Genomic DNA, 19,940 nt, shown 5'->3' on the forward strand with positions numbered 1-19,940 from the left:
TGAAGAAGGGTCTAGGCTCGAAACGTCAGCCTTCCTGTTCCTCTGATGCTGCTTGGCCAGCTGTGTTCATCCAGTTCTACACCTTGTTATCTGTGGTGCATTAAAGTATCAGGCAACAGGTAGCTCAGGATCTTTTTTGCAAGCAGAACGTAGGTGTTCTGTGAAGTGGTCACCCAGTCTGCGCTTCACTTCCTCAGTGTAGAGGAGAATACATTGTGAGCTGCAAATGCAGTAGACTAGGTTGTGGGACATGCAGTTCTGAGGAAGGGTCACCGGACCCGAAACGTTAACTCTGTTTTCTCCTTCACAGATGCTGCCAGACCTGCTGAGCTTTGCCAGCAACTTTGTTTTTGTTGTTGATGCAGGTGAAGTGTTGCTTCACTGGAAGGTATGTTTGGGCCCTTGGATAGTGGGGATGGAGGAGGTAAATGGGCAGGTGTTGTACCTTCGCCAGTTACAAGGGAAGGTGCCGTGGGGCTGTGGGGGTGGTGTTCGGAGTGAAGGAAGAGTGGACCAGGGTGTCCTGGAGGAAATGGTTCCTGCAGAAGGCAGACAGGGGAGGGGAGGGGAATATGCGTCTGGTGGTGGCATCTCTCTGGAGGTGGCGGAAGTAGTGTTTGATGATCTTCTGGATGTGGATGCTGGTGGGATGGTAGGTTAGGACAAGGTAAGTAAGGATTGCTGTTGTGGGAGGGAAGACAAGGAGTGAGGGTGGAAGTGCGGGAGATGGGTCGGACCTGGTTGAGGGCCCTGTCAACAATGGTCCTGGGGAATCCTTGATTGAGGAAGAAGGTGGACAGTTTGGAGGCTCCCTTGTCAAAGTTGGCCTTATCTGAACATATGCGACGGAGGAACTGAGAGAATGGGATGGAGTCTTTACCGGAAGCAGGGTGCGACGATGTATAGTCCAGGTAGCTGTGGGAGTCAGTGTGTTTATAGTGGATATTAATGGCCAGTCTATCCCCAGAAATGGAAACAGAGATGTCGAGGAAGGGAAGGAAGGAGTCAGAGATAGACCAGGTGAAAGTGAGGGCAGGGTGGAAATTGGAAGCAAAATCGATTAACTTTTCCAGTTCCAGATGAGAGAAGGAAGCAGCACCAATGATATCATCGATATATCGGAGAAAGAGTTGTGGGTGGGGGTCGGAATAGGACTGGAACAAGGAATGTTCCACATACCCGACAAAGAGACAGGCGTAACTAGGACCCATGCAGGTACCTATGGCCACCCCTCTTACCTGAAGGAAATGAGAGGAGTTAAGAGTTGTTGAGGGTGAGGACGAGCTCGGCCAAGCGGAGGAGGGTGTTGGTGGATGGAGATGGTTCAGGTCTTTGCTCCAGGAAGAAGCGGAGACCCCTGGGACCCTCCTGGTGGGGAATGGACGTGTAAAGGGATTGCATATCCATGGTATAGAGGACACAACTGAAACCTGTAAACTGGAAGTTTTGAAACCGGTGTAAGGCGTCAGAAGAACCACAGATGTACGTGGGCAGGGATTGGACCGGGGGAGAGAAGACTGAGTCAAGGTAGGAAGAGATGAGTTCTGTGGGGCAGGAGCAGGCTGAAACAATGGGTCTACCTGGGCAGCCTTGTTTGTGGATTTTTGGAAGGAAGTACTAGCGAGCTGTGCGGCGCTTGGGAGCAGTGGTGGGAGATTACCGGATGAAATGAGATCAGTTACCGTAGTAGATACAATGGCCTGATATGTCATGGTGGGGTCATGGTCCAAGGGAAGATAGGAGGAGGTATCTGAGAGCTGCAAGGTAGAGGTCAGTATGCCAGACTACCACAGTACCACCCTTATCGGCAGGCTTAATAACAAAGTCAGGGTTAGATCTGAGTGCACGGAGTGCAGTCAGTTTGGAGGGAATTTGGTGAGGGGGGCAGAGAAATTGAGGCGACTAATATCACGTTGACAGTTCTCAATGAACAGAAGGAATACAGGTAAAAGGCCAGAGGGAGGGGGTCCAGGTGGAGGGAGAGTGTTGGAACTGGGCAAAGGGATCTGTGGGATAGGGAGAGGACTCTTATCTGAAGAAATCAGCACAGAGGTGAAGACGGCAAAAAAATGAGTTCAGCATCATGTTGTGCCCGAAATTCATTAAGGTGGGGACGCAGAGGAATAAAGCTGAGGCCTTTGCTGATACAGAACGTTCAGCATCGGAGAGCAGAAGGTTAGGGGGGATGGTGAATACTTGACAGGAGGTGGGGTTGGGAGAGGGGATGGAGTCAGAGAGAAGGGGAGGAGAGGAAGGTTCCAGAGGGCCCTGGGTATGTTTGAGTTGTTGCATCTTGTGGGCTTCAGTGTCTTGTGCAGTTTCATCCTTATATCCCTACTTTTGTATTCTATACCTTTGCCAATGAAGAAGAGCATTCCACATGCCTTCCTTAACAACCTCATCCACCTGTACTGCTCCCTTTAGGGGCCTGTGCTCTTGTATGCTAAGATCACTCACTACTTCTACCCCTCTCAGTATATCCCTGTTTATTGTGTATTCTCTTTTTACTGTTTGACCTCCCTAAATCCATTACCTCACACTTAGCAGAGTTGAACTCCATCAGCCACTTTCCTGCCCACTCTCCCAACCCATCTATATCATTTTGGAGCTTACAGCTATTCTCTACACTGTGCAGTATTGGTCTAATTTTTGTCGTCTGCAAAGTTCCCAATTGGGCCCACCACATTCAAGTCCAAATTGTTAATATGTAAAACAAACAGCAAAGGTTCCAACACCCAGCCCTGCAGAGCACCAGTTGAAACAGCTTTCCATTTGCAAGGGCAGTCACCTTCAACTTTGTCAACTAAGTCAACTTTGGATCCAGTTAACACACTGTTCCGTATCACATGGGCTTTTACTTTTTTAACCAGTCTGCCACACGGGATTTGGTCAAATGCCTTACTAAACTCCAGCTAACAACAGCCACTGCAATACGCTCATCGATCCTCCTTGTCACTTTCTCAAAGAATTCTATTAAATTCAAAAGGCATGACCTTCCCTTGCGCTCATGATAATTTACCAAAATCTGCTGGACTCTGGGGCAGTTCCGGCAGATTGGAAAGCAGCAAATGTGATGTCACCGACTAAAAAACATGCAGCTATGCAGAGGGACCTGGGTGTCCTTGTGCCTGAATCACAAAAAGTTGGTTTGCAGGTGCAGTAGGTTATTAAGAAGGCAAATGGAATATTGTCCTTCATTGCTGGAGGGATGGAGTTTTTAAAAACAGGGAGGTTGTGCTGCAGCTGTATGGGGCGCTGGTGTGGCCACACATTGAATACTGTGTACAGTTTTGGTCTCCTTACTTGAGAAAAGATGTACTGGTACTGGAGGGGATTCAGAGGAGGTTCACTAGGTTGATTCCAGAGTTGGGAGGATTGGCTAATGAAGGAGAGATTGAGTATGCTGGGACTATACTCATTTGGAATTTAAAAGATTGAGGAGGATCTCTTAGAAACGTATTTAATTATGAAGATCATAGATAAGAAAGAAGCAAAGATATTGTTTCTGTTGGTGAGTGAAACTTGAACTGGGGGGAGCCGCTTTAGAACTGAGTTGAGGAGAAACTTCTTCACCCAAAGGAGTGTAAATCTGTGGAATTCCCTGCCTAGTGAAGCGGTTGAGGCTACTTCATTGAATGTCTCTTAAAGACAAAAATAGATATATTTTTGAAAAATAGTAAAGGAATTAAGGGTTATGGTGAGTAGGCAGGTAAGTGGAGCTGAGTCCATGAAAAGGTCATCCATGATCTTACTAAATGGCAAAGCACACTCGAGGGACCAGATAGCCTACTCCTGCTTCAGTTTCTTCTGTTTAACAAAGCCATGCTGACTATCCCTGACTAGTCCATTGCTTTCTAAGTAACAGTTTATCCAATCACTCAAGATTGATTCTAATAATTTGCCCACTATTGATGTTAGACTAACTGGCTTATAATTGTTTGGCATTTCCTATGTACTCTTTTTAAACAACAGAACCATGTTTGTCATAAATTTGGCTGCTGTTGTTTTCCCCTAAGAGACCATCCTCTCAACAGTATCCAAATCGCTATGTCTATTTGAAAGGGGGATGACCACAGGGGACTCCTGCCCTTCTTTCCTGAGTCTTTTACTTTAGTTGACGGTCACCATTCCCATTCTGTCTGCATAATCCTGCAGTGTGACCACCTCACTAAACGTGCTATCCACAGTATTCTCAGCATCGCAGATGCTCCACAGTGAGTCCATCTGCATCTCCAGCTCCAAAAAGCAGTGAGCCAGCAATTGCAGCTGGTCACCCTTCTTTTACACATAGTCGTCAGGGTCAATGGAAATGACCCTTTTTTCCCCATGTTGTGCAAGAGGAGCACACAATGTGTCTGAAGTCTCCTGTCTTGACTTCTCTCTAGATTAAGCTACAAGTAGTTCTCCTATAATGCAATAGTTGCATTCTTGTGTGACTTCATGCTATAGAAAATCACGTTAAGGGAAAATCACTTCATCTGTACAGCAGAAAGTTCACGTTATCCAAACAGCGTCTGCCATTCATCGATGGTGTTACACAACGAAACATGTGTTATGACAGTTCTATCTGTAGTTACTCCCTTTAAGAGAATTTAATTAAGTTCGGGACCATGCCTTGTTTCAAACACTTCTAATCAAAAGTTCCAACCTTTATTTAAACCAATACGTTATGCTTTAAAAACTGTGAAGAAATATTCTGCATGAATCACTTACCAATTGGCTGCTTCTGTTGAGATCATGTCACTTTTTGGACTGCCTGGACTGAGACGAGCACCACGTTCAGTCTTTCAGCATTACTTCCTCCCTGCCTCACCTAGCTCCCTGTTTTCATCCAACTCCAAAGTGCACTCATTCAGCCAAGCAGCACTCACAATGTAGTCATAGGCTTGAGACATTTAAATGTCTTTTTTTCGTACACAGATATTACCTTATTGCTGAGTAATTCCAGACATCTGCCAATTGCATTAAGTAACTACCTGCCAGGAGATATGTTGGAATAGCATACAGTTAGATTGGATCACATGCTTCCTGAGAATCTAAAATAAAAACAGGAAATGCTGGAAATACTCAGAATCCATGGAGTGAGAAATCGTTAACCCTTTTCATGGTGCTGAATAGCCAGTCATTGAAGTTCTAAGATTGAGTGTCAGTTTTAATCTTTCCATTATCATTGAGTTTTTTTTTTATTTTTACAAATTGAGAATGAGACAGTGCAGGGGAGTCAATTTTCCCTCTTCAAATATTTATCTAATTCCCTTTTGAAAGTTACTATTGAGTCTGGTTTGTCACTATTCCAGGCAGTGCATTGCAAAGGCTAACAACTTGCCATGTTTAAGAAGTTCTCCTCACCTCTGTGACTTCTACCAATTATCTTGCCACATCTCTCCCAAAAAGCTGATTTTCCTACTCTGAAGTCAACCAGATCAGTGATGAGCTATGGACTAGAATTGGAAGCTCTGGATTTCTGAGATGGTAGCTAAACATCTGCAATCTTGGGCTCTTCCAGTAAGTCCATGACGATGCAGTTTCCATTCTTGCAGGCAGAATGTATCCTAGGTTTTTTCTCTAGTTGGGGTAACTTGTCAGTGGGGCATTGTAATCGGATCAATAATTTATATAATTTCACAACATTCACTGGTCTGTGCGATTTCAGAGGGGAACTAGTGGTGAATTATTTGCTTTGTGTGCACTAAATATGTGAACATGTTACCATATGTAAATATTGTTTTGATCACTGAGAAGCTTAGATGGAATTTTTTTCTCCAGAGTACTTTTCCTTGTTGATCCTGCTTTTGCCTTTTCCAGGGGATTGCATGTTCAGTTAAGGTGTTGGGGTGGATATTGGTGTGAGGGGTGGTGAAGAATGTTTAAACATGCATTTCTGATTGCCAGAGTTTGGGAAAAACTTAATGGAAACAGCTTTTCCTAGCCAAGAATATTTTTATGTTTGGCTTTTAACATTGTTTGTCAACTCTCACTTTTGGATAACAAATAGACATGATTTTTCAACGAAATGTTTCTTCAGTAGGTGTCACATGCAACCTGCGGACTCTCAAAGAAAGCTTACTTATTTAAAAGATCTATCCTTCAGGAAGGAGGCAAGAAAAGTTCAAGAACCGTTTGTTCTGCTCATATGTCTTCTAATTTTGGGCCCAGTTGCTCCAATACTGAATTAATGGTTTTAACATCTTGCATTCTGGAAAATAGATTTTGCACCATTTACTCCCATTGCAGCAGATCAGTAAAATTGTCCTTCTTTGCACTCTTGCTGTTCATCCGTTTGACTTTTGTTTTATTTCTTAACTTGAGATCTTTTAAGTTTGTTGTTTGCACAATGAATGTGTGTGATTCAGGTCTTGCTGAGTTTTAAAATGCTGCTCCCTAAATTTACTTTCCTTGTGTTTTCATTAATGTGATTTCAGTTCTCAAGATCCCATCCAAGATTCTCCCATCAGCTCTGTATCCAGCAGTGATTGTGAAAGTGTTTCTGTCACAACTTGTAGTCTTTCCAGCACGTATACTCCAAGGTAATAGAATCTGTGAAAAAAGTATGCAGCTATGAGTAGGTTGAAACCTGTATGATTGTCTTCTAGTTTTAATTAGATGCTGCTGGAAAAATCTTCGGTACAGACGGGCTTGCACATTGATTTGTGTATTTCTTCCATTGGAATCCTTTTTTTGATTCAGTATTTTCAGGCATGTGTTTACATCTGTAAAGATATGTAATTGATACCAGGTTGCTGTTTGACAAGTACCAGTCCAAGTCTTTAAGCAAATTTGGGCTGCTTCTTTACTTTAAGACAAACTATTAATATTACATTAGCTTGTTCAATTTGTCTGTTACGTTGTTCTTTGTCCTACTTTCTTTCTTTTGTTTTATATTAAGTAGTGTCAAAAATCAATTTCAATTCTGGAATTAGCCATATTTCCTTAGATGGAACCTGCACTTCTTCCATGATCTTACATAAAATGAGAGACAAGGGTGAGGAAGAGCATTTCCTGTAATAAAAACAAAGTGCTGGAGAAACTCAGCAAATCTGGCATTTTCTCTCTTCATAGATCCTCCCAGATTTGCTGATGTTTTCCAGTAATTTGCTTTCATTTCAGAACTCCAAAATCTGTAGTACTTTGCTTTTATTAGAATATTTCCTAATTTTATTTGAAAGGCACTTCTGAGCTTCAGAAATACTTCCTGGCACTGTGTTCGGTAAGATTGCTTACTCTGCTAGAATTAATTCTGCATTGACCGTACCCACAAGTATTTTTGCACTTAAACCTACTTTGAGATGATAATACTTCCAGTAAGTGTACATTTTTTAAGTTTTGTCTGACTATGAAGTTTAGATCCTTCTATCTACAGTACATGAAGTGAACTGTTCAATAGGGAAAGGTAAAATGATTTATTCATTTTAGTTTCACTTTTCTTTGGAATTGATTAAATGTAATTGATTTGCAGTGAGCCTGATGCCAGCAAAGACTGTTGATTAAAACTGAGTAATTTTTTTTGCCTTCATCACTCATTTTTTTCTTGGCACTAGATATCAAAGAATTAATACTATGTCAAGTCCCATAAATGATTTTATGCATTCTTTACTTTCTCATGTTTTATTTTTTTTTATTCCTAATCTATGTTAAGATTTTGGACCATTTTTCTATATTTGGGCCTTGATGTAGTTATTAAATGTTCCAGATTTCAATGTAACTTTAGATACAGAGATGTTGCTCCTTCTGTCTCCAATGAAGTGATTTAACCGTTTCTTTAATTGCCTAATCTGCGTGAGGACTGCATTCTACCCGAGAACTGTAACTAAACCCTGCAGTTCTGGATCTGCACACTCCTGTCACAGGTGCTGTTCACTGAGGCTGGTGGTAGGATGCTTGGAATTTCACATTCTCCTTCTACTATTTGCACCTGGCCTCCTCCCATGCATATTTGTATTAGCATACGGGCAGTGTTATGACAACTGTGCCGATCACATGGATTAAGACTCAGACTTGGTGGATGATTCAAGGGCCCTACCAATTCATTTTCAGGTTGGTTCCTAGTTCATGGTGTACAGCATACCGATAATTCCTTTCACAAATCATCTCAGAATCAACACTGATCATCCTAAAGACCATAAGGAGTGATGTAGGCAATGGGAAGAATCCTCACAAAGAAGGGCTGAGATTAACTAGCACTGCAGCAAAGAAGAAGTTTTACTGTGTCTGATTGTGGGCAAACTGACTTGATCCTGACTGCCTAAGTAGATATTCTGTCCCTTACCTAATCACTCAAATTGATATTGCCAGTTGATCTAGAGATCCTAATGTAATTTTTATTTTTTGTTTCTTCTTTACATTGGTCTTGGCACCAAGTTTTTGGCAATTCTTACATACTATTAACTTTGGTGGGAAGTGCAATTAATTTTCCCCAATCGTACACGCAATGCTTTCTGAAGAAGGATGTAGAACAGTGCGAGTTGCTGAATTTTATTTATGTGTATCTTTCTGACTGTTGCTAGCTGATGAGAACTGGGGGAGCATTAAATTTTAAAGTTCATTAATATGTCTGGAAATAGCTCCTCATCTGCTCTTGGTGTGAGTCACAGCCTTCCAGAATGGATAAGCTTGGACTTTTTTGACTGGAGTGTAGGAGGTTGAGGGATGACCTTATAGAGGTTTATAAAATCATGAGGGGCGTAGGTAAGGTGAATAGCAAAAGTCTTTTCCCTAGGGTGGATGAGTTCAAAACTAGGGAGCATATTTTAAGGTGGGAGGAGAAAGATTTGACAGGGATCCAAGGGGCAACATTTTCCACAGCGAGGGTTGTTCATATGTGGAATGAACGGCCAGAGGAAGTGATAGATGCAGGCACAGTAACATTTAAAATACAATTTGAATAGGACCCACCCTCTTCTTTCACACCTTAATTTACAACATTTTACATCTTGTTTCTCCTCACTGTGGTTAACAGCCCCTTTGTCTTTTGTAGTGGGCTATTACACCATCTGTTCTCTGTTGCTTCCTCCTCCTCTTCTGTCAAAAATGCATACTCCAGCCCCTTTTAGTTCTGAAGAAGAGTCATACTGGACTTAAAACATTAAGCCTTTCTCTCTCCACAGATGATGACAGATTTGCAGAGCTTTTCCATCATTGTTTATGTTGTGTTTACCCCTGAATGTTCTGTAATTATATATTATTGATTCTGTTTAAATCTATGCATAGTTTAAATACAAAACTCTAAGCACATCTGCAATTCTTCGGAACAGCATATTCTGCAAATGTTCATTGTATTGCCAACTCAGAATTCTGTCACATAAGCTTTCATTAATTATTTACATCTGCAACCAAACATTTATGTTTTTTCATAGAAACCTGTACAATCTGCAGAATAAATTTACTTGAAATTTCTGGTACTATAATTTTCTAGGTCTTTAAATTATTTTTGTACACTCAGCCACTCTTCACAATACATTAAATAAAAAAAATTATTCCAGTGATTTGGAATTTAGTTAACCACAGTTTTTGACAAGACTGTTGTACTGAGAGTCAAAAAGATTTAACTCTAGTCAGAGCAAATGTGATTTTCCAGTGCTTACAGTGAAATGCTATAGAGTTTGTGGCAGTTATCTGGTGCAAAAGTAAAGCAGCAAGGTAAAGATGAAGCTTTAATGCAATACTGGTGTATCACCTCCCAAAAGAGCTATGTTCCATTAGTTTAATGAATGTGATCCATAAATGTAATCATCTTGATAAAGCACTTTGGGCATTAGGCTTCTATTATAGTGTCCAGAGAAAATGGGGTGAAGAGGTCAGTTACTATTGTGCTGTAATGCGTCATTTGCTCATTTACACATGTCTGCAAAATAAATGATATCAAATGTACAGTATTTAATTTAGCTGCTCAAATGTTTTTAACGGACCAATAAAGAAGTGTAACAAAATATGAACTCTTTGATTAAGTCAATATACCTTGTTAATAAAATTGGACTTTGGAGTAGGCCACTCGGCCTTGTTTTGCTGTTCAACAAGATAATGTCTGATCTGGTGGTAGTTTCACCTCCATGATCTTGTCTGCTCCCCATAACTCTGGGCTCCCTTGTCTGTTAAATATCTATCTAACTTTGCCTTGAATCAATTCAATTATCCAGTCCTCCACTACTTTCTGGGGATGTGAATTCCACGCACTCATGACCCTCTAAGAGAAATAAATTCTCCTTATTTCTGCTATTTTCTTGATATGTACTGTCCAGTTCTTGTCTTCTCCCATTAGGTGTAACATTCTGCTGGATCTGCCCTATTGTGTCCCATCAGGGTCTTCTGTAATATATTACGATCCACTGGGGTAGTGAGCTGCAAGTCAAGCCCTGCTATTCCTGGAGTCATATCAAATGTTAAATGCTTTTTAAAGGTATGAGTGTATCCCAATTTACCTGACTTTTAATCCAAGATTGATAGAAATCATGGACCAGGTTTCTGTACTAAACAAAAATTACTTATTATTAGTAATTAGATTAAAACTGCAGATAAACTGATGTAAATCATTGGCATATAGCACTAGAAACAAAAACTTTAATCCTCTTTTAAACTGCTCCCCCCCCCTTATGTACATATATGTGCACATGCACACACAGGCACAAAGAGACAGACAAATAAGGAAAGTAGATCAATAGCATTGGAAGCAGTTCAGAGAAGGTTCACCAGATTAATTCCAGAGATGAGGGTTTGTTTTATGAAGAGAAAAAGAAGAGTTTAAGCCTAACCTCACTAGTTTAGAAGGATGAAAGGAAATGTAATAGAGGTATATAAGATGCTAAAGGAGATTGACAAAGCAGACGTAGAGTGGATATTTCCCCTTGGAAGGCAATCTAGAACATGAGATGATAGTTTTAAGCCAAGGGATGGCAGGTCCCCTTTCTCAAAGGGAACCCGTGGAATTCACTACCCCAGACTGTGGTGAATGCCGGGACACGTTGAAGAGTTAATGACAGCAGGCAGGAAAGTGGAGTTGAGGCTGTGATGAGATCAACCATGATCATATTAAATGGCAAAGCAGGCTTAAGGGACTGCATTACCAACTCCTGCTCCACCTTCTTTTGCTTTTCTAAGACCCTCTGATATAGGCTATCTGGTCCTAGAGACTTGTCAGATGTTAGGTGAAGAAGGGCCACTGGAGACAAAACATTATCTTTGCTTTCTTTCTACAGATGTCAGACTTGCTGAGTTTTTCCAGCAATTTCTGTTTATGTTAGGTGAGTTAGCTTTCCTTTATGTTAGTGGTGGTTTTAATTTCTTCCCTTGCTTTCACCTTATTGATTTTGAGTATCCTGTGGAATCTTTCCAAATCTTCCACAATGAAGACAGACACAAAACACCTGTCTAAAGCCTATGCAATTTCATTGTTATGCACAAACAATTCCCCAAACATGCTTTCTGGAGCACCCATATTCATTCTATTCAAATACCTCCAGAAAGTCTTCCTCTTCTGTTCAATTGCTAGCTACCTTTCTCTCATGTATTCTACTTTCTGTCTTTTTAGATGTTAATCATTCTTTGCTGATTCCCAAACACAGATTCTCTGACCTACCACTAACCTTTGTACAATTGCATTGTGTTTATTTCTGTTCAATACAATCCTTGACTTCCTCATTCAGCCATGTCCCCTTCTCGAAGAGTCTTTGTTTCTCACTGGACTAATTCCTCCACTTTGAACATCTTGGGTGTTAATAATAACCAGAAACTGAAATGGATCAAGCATAAACACAGTGCCTTAAAAAAAACAGAGCAGAGCCTGGGGATTCTAGGTTTGGAGTTTGCCACCTGACTTCCCATTACTCCCCACTTGCCTGGATTGATACGGCTACAGTAATATTTATACAGCTTTTAATTTTGCCCACTAATTTCTTAAGTGGGAAGTTATCAAACACTTTAAATACAAATATACCATGTCCACTAGTTGTCCCTTATCTATTCTACTAGTTGCATCTTCCAAAAATTTCAGTAGATAAGCTAAGCATGATTTACCTTTCACAAGACCATGCTGACTTTGTTTAATTCTGTTACTGCTTTCCAAGTGTTCTGTTATCACATCTTGAATCATAGAATCCCTTCAGTGTGGAAACAGGCCCTTTGGCCCAACAAGTCCACACTGACCCTGACAGCATACCCCCAGACCCATCCCCCTATAACCCACCTAATCTACACATCCCTCAACACTACGGCCAATTTAGCATGGCCAATCCACCCAGCCTGCACATCTTTGGATTGTGGGAGGAAACCGGAGCACCCGGAGGAAACCCATGCAGACACGGGGAGAACGTGCAAACTCCACACAGACAGTCAACCAAGGGTGGAATTGAACCCGGGTCCCTAGCGCTGTGAGGCAGCAGTGCTAACCACTGAGCCACCGTACTGTCCCGATCTTCTATAACACGTGCTAACATATTCTCCTTTTCTGATGTTAGGCTAACTGGCAACTAACTTTTTTTTTGTCTTTTCTTTCCTCCATTTTTAAATAGTGGGGTTACATTTGCCACCCTCCAATTTGTTGGAACTGTTCCAGAGACTGTAGAATTTTGGAAGATGACCACAAATGCATCCAGTGTTTCCATGGTCACTTCCTTCAGTATTCTGGGATGCAGATCATCAGTCCTTGGGAACATTTTTTTATTCATTCACATTTATTAGCTGGAGATCTGGTTAGCGATACAAAGTGAACCTAACATTATTGGTCCTTCACTGTCTGACATGCAGGATTTGAACCTGTGTCTCTAAGTTAATAGTTAACACCTTTAATTTGTCTAGCAGCATTTTGTTTTCCTAATACTGATTTTCTTCAATTCTTCCCTGTCTATAGACACCATCTAACACTTTCAATGTTTGTTCTCTCTCCAACACTGAAGCACAGTGGCAGTACTGTGTACCATCTACCATATACACTGCAGCAACTCTGCAAGACTCTTTTGACAATGACTTCCAAACCCATAAACTCTGCAACCTGGACAGACCAGGGCAGCAGATACATGAGAATGCCACCACCTCCAAGCTGTATACCATCCTGACTTGGAATTATGTTACTATTTCTTTAATGTAACTAGCCAGAATCCTGGAACTCCCTTCAAAAAGAACAGTGGGTACCCTTGCATTACATGGACTGCAACTGTTAAAGTGTTAAACTGCCACCTTTTCAAGGGCAGTTGAGATTGGGAAATAAACTTTAGCTTAGCCAGTGACGACCACATCCCAAAAATGAACTTTTCATAAAGTTGGTAAGATAGGTAAATAAAAGCTTGATTGAAGAGATATTTTTAAAGCATATTTTAAGGAGAGTGTGAGTTAATTAGGTGAAGTGAAAAAGCCATATTGGAGTGCAGAGATCTTGGAGTGTTTTTGGCCTTGGAAATGTTACAGAGATGAGATGGGAAGAAGCTGTGAAGCTTGAAAGCAACATTGAGAATTTTTTAAAAGTTGTGGCATTGCTGAATTGCAAGTTGGTGAGCACTGCAGTGTGAGTGAACAGGAATTGGTGAAGAAAACTAGTTATTAAGAGTTATAGAGTGGAGGTTGACCACTCCCTGTGAATTAAGATCCAAAGAGGAGTGGTCCGCCCTATAATCTCTTAAAAAGGTGTGTGAAAAGTGATGTAACCTGCCTTTCAGCAACTTCCAGTAGTTAAATAAAATAAACCCCTGACACTCACTTTACAATCAACAAATAACAATTTCTTTATCCGACTCAACAGTGAACAAATTAACTAAACTATTAACAAACCAAATAAACTCCCTTCTAACAACTAACTATTCCTGAATAAAACAAGATTCTAATGGTATGCTGTTCCAATAAATAAAGACCCCTTATATTAAAGAAACATAGAATTTAGTCTCTCGAAATTACAGCCAGGTTATGTGTCTTCCAGAATGTTCTATGCTTTCTGTGTCAAATGTTCTGTCAGGAACGCCTTCTTGTCCAACTGCCCTTTTCTTTTATACCCTTGATGACATATCAATTTCTTACGATAGGATTGGTCCCTACATTGTCAGAACTGTCAGATTTAAATTTAATTGGTTTTTGGTATCTCAGTGCCTCATTCAATTTAATTGGTTAAATTCAAAACTTGTTGTCTTGATAACAAAGCAAAACTTCTGCTTGGCCTGCTACCTGTGCGGCCTTTTGATACAATTGTTTCAATTCGGGTGCTGTCTGTGCTGTTGCAAACTTTCAAGCTGCTCACAGACGTCCTTTTTAAATCTCTAAGCATGGAAAAAGCACATCATCTTTTAATGGGGCCATGCACTACTTTCCCCCTAGCATTTTATGAACACCAAACTCTAACTGCCTGCCTCCCAATCCACAAGTATTCTACTCAACTTGGCAACATAAGGTTGATTTGAATATTCTTTTGGAATATATGCATTACTTAAATTTTTTATTCAGGGTCCTTTTCTTTAAGTTGCTTAGGTATCCTACCTTTTGGTGAATGGTTTGAAACATTTACAGAAACGAATGTACCAGGAGGCGCATTCGGCATTTGCTTTTTTTAAAATTGTAAACATAATCTGATTATTTGCCTCGTGGTTTTTAATATCTGGTCTTTTCAGCTCAGCCAATGTTAACAAATGCTGTGTTTTTACAGCCCTGTTGGCAGTCTCACAAGTTCTTACACTTCCGAGGATGTAGATCAAGAGGAAATCCAACTGGCACTTTTGGCTGCCAAAGTTGCTACGAGAGAAAAGATTCGAGCCCGTTTCCATAGCAGCAATGATCTTATTCACAGGCTTTTCGTGTGTATTGCAGGTATCTGTATTCTTTAATTTCAAGTTAAGAGAATTGCCTGCTTTGCCTCCTTCTGTGCTGTTGTCTGTTGTGGTAATATTTAATGTTATTTAATTGCTTGGTGAAACAGTCTGTCAAAGTCCTAATATTTTAATGTGAGTGGCCGAAGAAACAACAAATAGCTGTTTAAATTGATAAACATTCAACAATGTTGTTGTCATTGACTGTCCCTGATTTTGAGGGTTACATCCTATCTGGGTATGGGTTCCTGTTATGGGTCCTCATGACTCAAGAGGCCAATTTTTTGTCGCCAGACCTTTGGCACATGGTGCAGGATGTCCCTGAGGTAGTGGGATCTGGAGTATAGGATTTGCTTCCTTTTTTTCCCTTCTCTATCATCATTCTGCCATGCAGCTTGATAGATAAGTTGCCCCAGTTTTAAGCAATTAGTAGCAAGCTCTTTCCACTGATTAATATTAATGCTGCCATATCTCAGAAGTTCGGGCACAGAGTGTCTTTAGTTGTTTTTTGTCCTCCCCTGGAATGTTGACCATTTGAGAGTTTAGAAAACAGGGGGAAACCCTTTTCAGTCATTGAGCGGTCCAACCCATCTTGGTTGGTTTTGAAGGAGCTTTGCCTGAATCTTCGGAACTGGTTTTGAGGACATGGATATTTGTTCAGTGGTTTCTCCACTCAATCTGAAGAATGAGACTTAAACTTTATTGATGGAATTTCTCTTACATTCTTGTGTGTCACTGCTGCATAGTTAACTTCTCAAAATGATAACTCACTAATCTACATTTCATTCTGGCAGACTACCTTTTCATTATCCTTTTGAAAGCTTTCCTTCTTAGTATTTATTTTGTTGAAGTCTGTTGTCCCATTCTTCTCCTTTTCATACCAGTTATATTTACTTATGTGCACCACATCTTTGGATCAAATGGGTTCATGAAATTATCCAGTCAATATGAAGCACTTAACAGTTCAGCTAAGTAACCTCATGAGGAACTGTACTTATTGATCTGCCCTGTAATTCTTACTGTAGCTGGAGAGGTCCTCTTTCGCACTTGTTATCCTGCTTTTTTTTATTTTCACTACTGTTATGCACAGAAGTACTTTTTGAACATGTGTGCAAAGAATCCCTTGAAAATGTTGAAGGATGTGTTTGTCAGTCAGAACATGACCTGATATAATTAAATGACCAATTGGAGCCAAAGTTGACTATTTGCCCTTTGTGCCTGCACCACCATTTAGAAGGATCATTGTTGATCTTTTCTGTCAACACCACTTTCCTGCTCTGTCCACATAACCCTGATTCCCTTCGTGACCAAAATTACTGTTGGTATATTTTTATCTTGAATATATTCACTGAGTTTGCACAGCTTCCTTGGAGTGGTGAATTGCAAAAATTCACCATCCTTTTGAGTCAAGCAGTTTTTCTCATCTCTGTCCAAAATGGCCCAATCCTTATGTTTAGACTCCCCACCCAGAAGGATCCACTTAGCATCTACCTTGTACAACCAGTTCATTTATCTTTTTAATTAGATCATCTGATTCACCTAAACTTTGAAATAAGCCAAGTTTACCAGACCTATATCACTACCCTATCTTTGTAGCTCTCCTCTTTCTGCCTCAGTGTATTTGTGTTGTATGCTTTAATTGGACTGTTAAGTAAAATAGATGATACATATTCAATTTTCTCATTTCTCCAATAATTACCCTTATTTTATCGAAATTGAATCTTATACCCTAGACTTTCCTTTGTGATCTGCAAAAAATAGCAATTATAAAGGTTTGTGTGAAAGTGGACTGTTTACGCCCATTTTCCTAAGTCCACGTGTTAGTGTAATTTCAAGCTTGGACAGATGGATAGAGTAGATGCATAACAGTGTGGAGTTCCCTACAAGTTGAATATAAAGATGTCGGGAGAATAAAAGGTTGGTGTCACAATAAGAGATTAGAACGCTGTAAACTTGTGGAGATTCTTGGGAGGCAACTCAAATCCATAACCTTTGCCAAAGTTGAAAGAGTAAAGATTTAAAGAAATGGAAGGAAGAGTCTGCAGTGTGTGACCAAGCAGCCCAACACTCTGGCTGTTGAAGTGGGGGTGTTGTTAACTGAGGTGGATTGGCCACCATGGTACTCTTCCCAACAATAAGAATGCTGAGAGAGGGGTGGAACTAAGCTTCAGCAATTCCCATCATTGTATGTATCAGCACTATACTGCAGATCTATGGTCTGTCTGATCAGTTTCTGAGGGATAGTCCTCATGGTTTTGATCTAGGGTCTGTGGAAGTAATTGACACTTTTACAGATATGGCTGCTACTCATTATTCTCGTTCAGTACTTGAAAGAAAGCCATCTCCTTGCATCATGCTGTGGAACTGAGTGCACGGCATGTTGGGAGTACAGCACTTCCAATGGAAATAGCCAATATTGCACTTGCTGTGGTATTCACTGTTCTAAATAATATTATTGGGGTCTACTATTGCAGCTTTCTTTTGGAAATGGTGCCTTGATCCAGCTAATCCTCTTTCAAAGTAGATTTTCACCTGTATCTGCAGATGTGATTGCCAGGAGGCCAAGTACATATCGTGTATGGAGCTGCCTAATGTGAGCTGTCTTTCTTGGACCTTTGATAATTTCTTTCCTTCAGCCACTTTCTAATAGGCCCTCTAATTTTTTTTCACGTTTTACTGTGCAGTACCTTTACACTTTTGCATAGTTACAGTGCGGTATCATTACGGGGGAAATGAGCATGGCCAGGGTGCTCCCTTCTGGTTGTTGCAGATTATGCAGGCGCACACATACCTGACAAGTAGTATCGTGCCCAGCTATGTTCTGTTCCCGGAAAGTGGGACAAATCCAATTTGGCCAATTACTATTTCACCAATCTTCTATCAATCATCAGGAAAATGGTCATATTGTTGATGTTAAGTACCACTCAATCAGCAATAACCTGTTCACTGATGCTCAGTTGGGGTTCCAACAAGGCCACATGGTTGCAGTCATCTGGACAAAGAGCTGAACTCTAGAGGCAGCATCTGACTGAGGGTGGAAGCTTAGAGCTAGAACAAACAGAGTTGTTATCTCTGGTTTGTTACCCGTGCCACGTGCTAGCGAGGCGAGGAATAGGGAGAGAGAGCAGTTGAACACGTGGCTACAGGGATGGTGCAGGAGGGAGGGATTCAGATACCTGGATAATTGGGGCTCATTCTGGGGCAGGTGGGACCTCTACAAACGGGATGGTCTACACCTGAACCAGAGGGGTACCAATATCCTGGGGGGGAAATTTGCTAATGCTCTTCGGGAGGGATTAAACTAATTCAACAGGGGGGTGGGAACCTGAATTGTAGCTCCAGTGTACAGGAGGTTGAGAGTAGTGAGGTCATAAATAAGGTTTCAAGGTCGCAGGAGTGTACCGGCAGGCAGGAAGGTGGTTTGAAGTGTGTCTACTTCAATGCCAGGAGCATCCGGAATAAGGTGGGTGAACTTGCAGCATGGGTTGGTACCTGGGACTTCGATGTTGTGGCCATTTCGGAGACATGGATAGAGCAGGGACAGGAATGGTTGTTGCAGGTTCCGGGGTTTAGATGTTTCAGTAAGATCAGGGAAGGTGGTAAAAGAGGGGGAGGTGTGGCATTGTTAGTCAAGGACAGTATTACGGTGGCAGAAAGGACGTTTGATGACAACTCGTCTACTGAGGTAGTATGGGCTGAGGTTAGAACCAGGAAAGGAGAGGTCACCCTGTTGGGAGTTTTCTATAGGCCTCCGAAAAGTTCCAGAGATGTAGAGGAAAACATTGCAAAGATGATTCTGGATAGGAGCGAAAGTAACAGGGTAGTTGTTATGGGGGACTTTAACTTTCCAAATATTGACTGGAAACGCTATAGTTCGAGTACTTCAGATGGGTCAGTTTTTGTCCAATGTGTGCAGGAGGGTTTCCTGACACAGTATGTAGATAGGCCAACAAGAGGCGAGGCCACATTGGATTTGGTACTGGGTAATGAACCAGGCCAGGTGTTAGATTTGGAGGTAGGAGAGCACTTTGGTGATAGTGACCACAATTTGGTTATGTTTACTTTAGCGATGGAAAGGGATCGGTATATAAAGCAGGGCAAGAGTTATAGCTGGGGGAAAGGCAACTATGAGGCGATGAGGCAAGATTTAGGATGCATAGGATGGAGAAGGAAACTGCAGGGGCTGGGCACAATTGAAATGTGGAGCTTGTTCAAGGAACAGCTACTGCGTGTCCTTGAGAAGTATGTACCTGTCAGGCAGGGAGGAAGTGGTCGAGCGAGGGAACCGTGGTTTACTAAAGAAGTTGAATCTCTTGTCAAGAGGAAAAAGGAGGCTTATGTAGAGATGAGGCATGAAGGCTCAGTGAGGGCGCTTGAGAGTTACAAGTTAGCCAGGAAGGAGTAAAGAGAGAGCTAAGAAGAGCCAGGAGGGGACATGAGAAGTCTTTAGCAGGTAGGATCAAGGAAAACCCTAAAGCTTTCTATAGATATGTCAGGAATAAAAGAATGACTAGAGTAAGATTGGGGCCGGTCAAGGACAGTAGTGGGAAGTTGTGCGTGGAGTCCGAAGAGATAGGAGAGGTGCTAAATGAATATTTTTCATCAGTATTCACGCAGGAAAAAGACAATGTAGTCGAGGAGAATACTGAGATACAGTCTATTAGACTAGACGGGATTGAGGTTCATAAGGAGGAGGTGTTAGCAATTCTGGAAGGTGTGAAAATAGATAAGTCCCCTGGGCCGGATGGGATTTATCCTAGGATTCTCTGGGAAGCTAGAGAGGAGATTGCAGAGCCTTTGGCTTTGATCTTTATGTCGTCATTGTCTTCAGGAATAGTGCCAGAAGACTGGAGACTAGCAAATGTTGTCCCCTTGTTCAAGAAGGGGAGTAGAGACAACCCTGGTAATTATAGACCGGTGAGCCTTACTTCGGTTGTGGGTAAAGTGTTGGAAAGGATTATAAGAGATAGGATTTATAATCATCTGGAAAGGAATAATTTGATTAGGGATAGTCAACACGGTTTTGTGAAGGGTAGGTCGTGCCTCACAAACCTTATTGAGTTCTTCGAGAAGGTGACCAAACAGGTGGATGAGGGTAAAGCGGTTGATGTGGTGTATTTGGATTTCAGTAAAGCGTTTGATAAGGTTCCCCATGGTAGGCTATTG

General features: G+C 41.3%; 1 protein-coding gene across 1 annotated transcript in view; it reads left to right on the forward strand.

Moving 5' to 3' along the window:
* zfyve28 (zinc finger, FYVE domain containing 28) overlaps positions 1-19,940 on the forward strand; it is a 188,185-nt gene that overhangs the window by 150,829 nt on the left and 17,416 nt on the right. Inside the window, exons 9-10 of the mRNA XM_048594859.1 lie at positions 6,423-6,527; positions 14,615-14,775. Of these exons, the coding sequence (XP_048450816.1) occupies positions 6,423-6,527; positions 14,615-14,775 (266 nt within the window). The remainder of the gene's footprint in view (positions 1-6,422; positions 6,528-14,614; positions 14,776-19,940) is intronic.

This window comes from Rhincodon typus, chromosome 3, assembly GCF_021869965.1.
Source record: "Rhincodon typus isolate 14 chromosome 3, sRhiTyp1.1, whole genome shotgun sequence".
Taxonomy (NCBI): Eukaryota; Metazoa; Chordata; class Chondrichthyes; order Orectolobiformes; family Rhincodontidae; genus Rhincodon; species Rhincodon typus.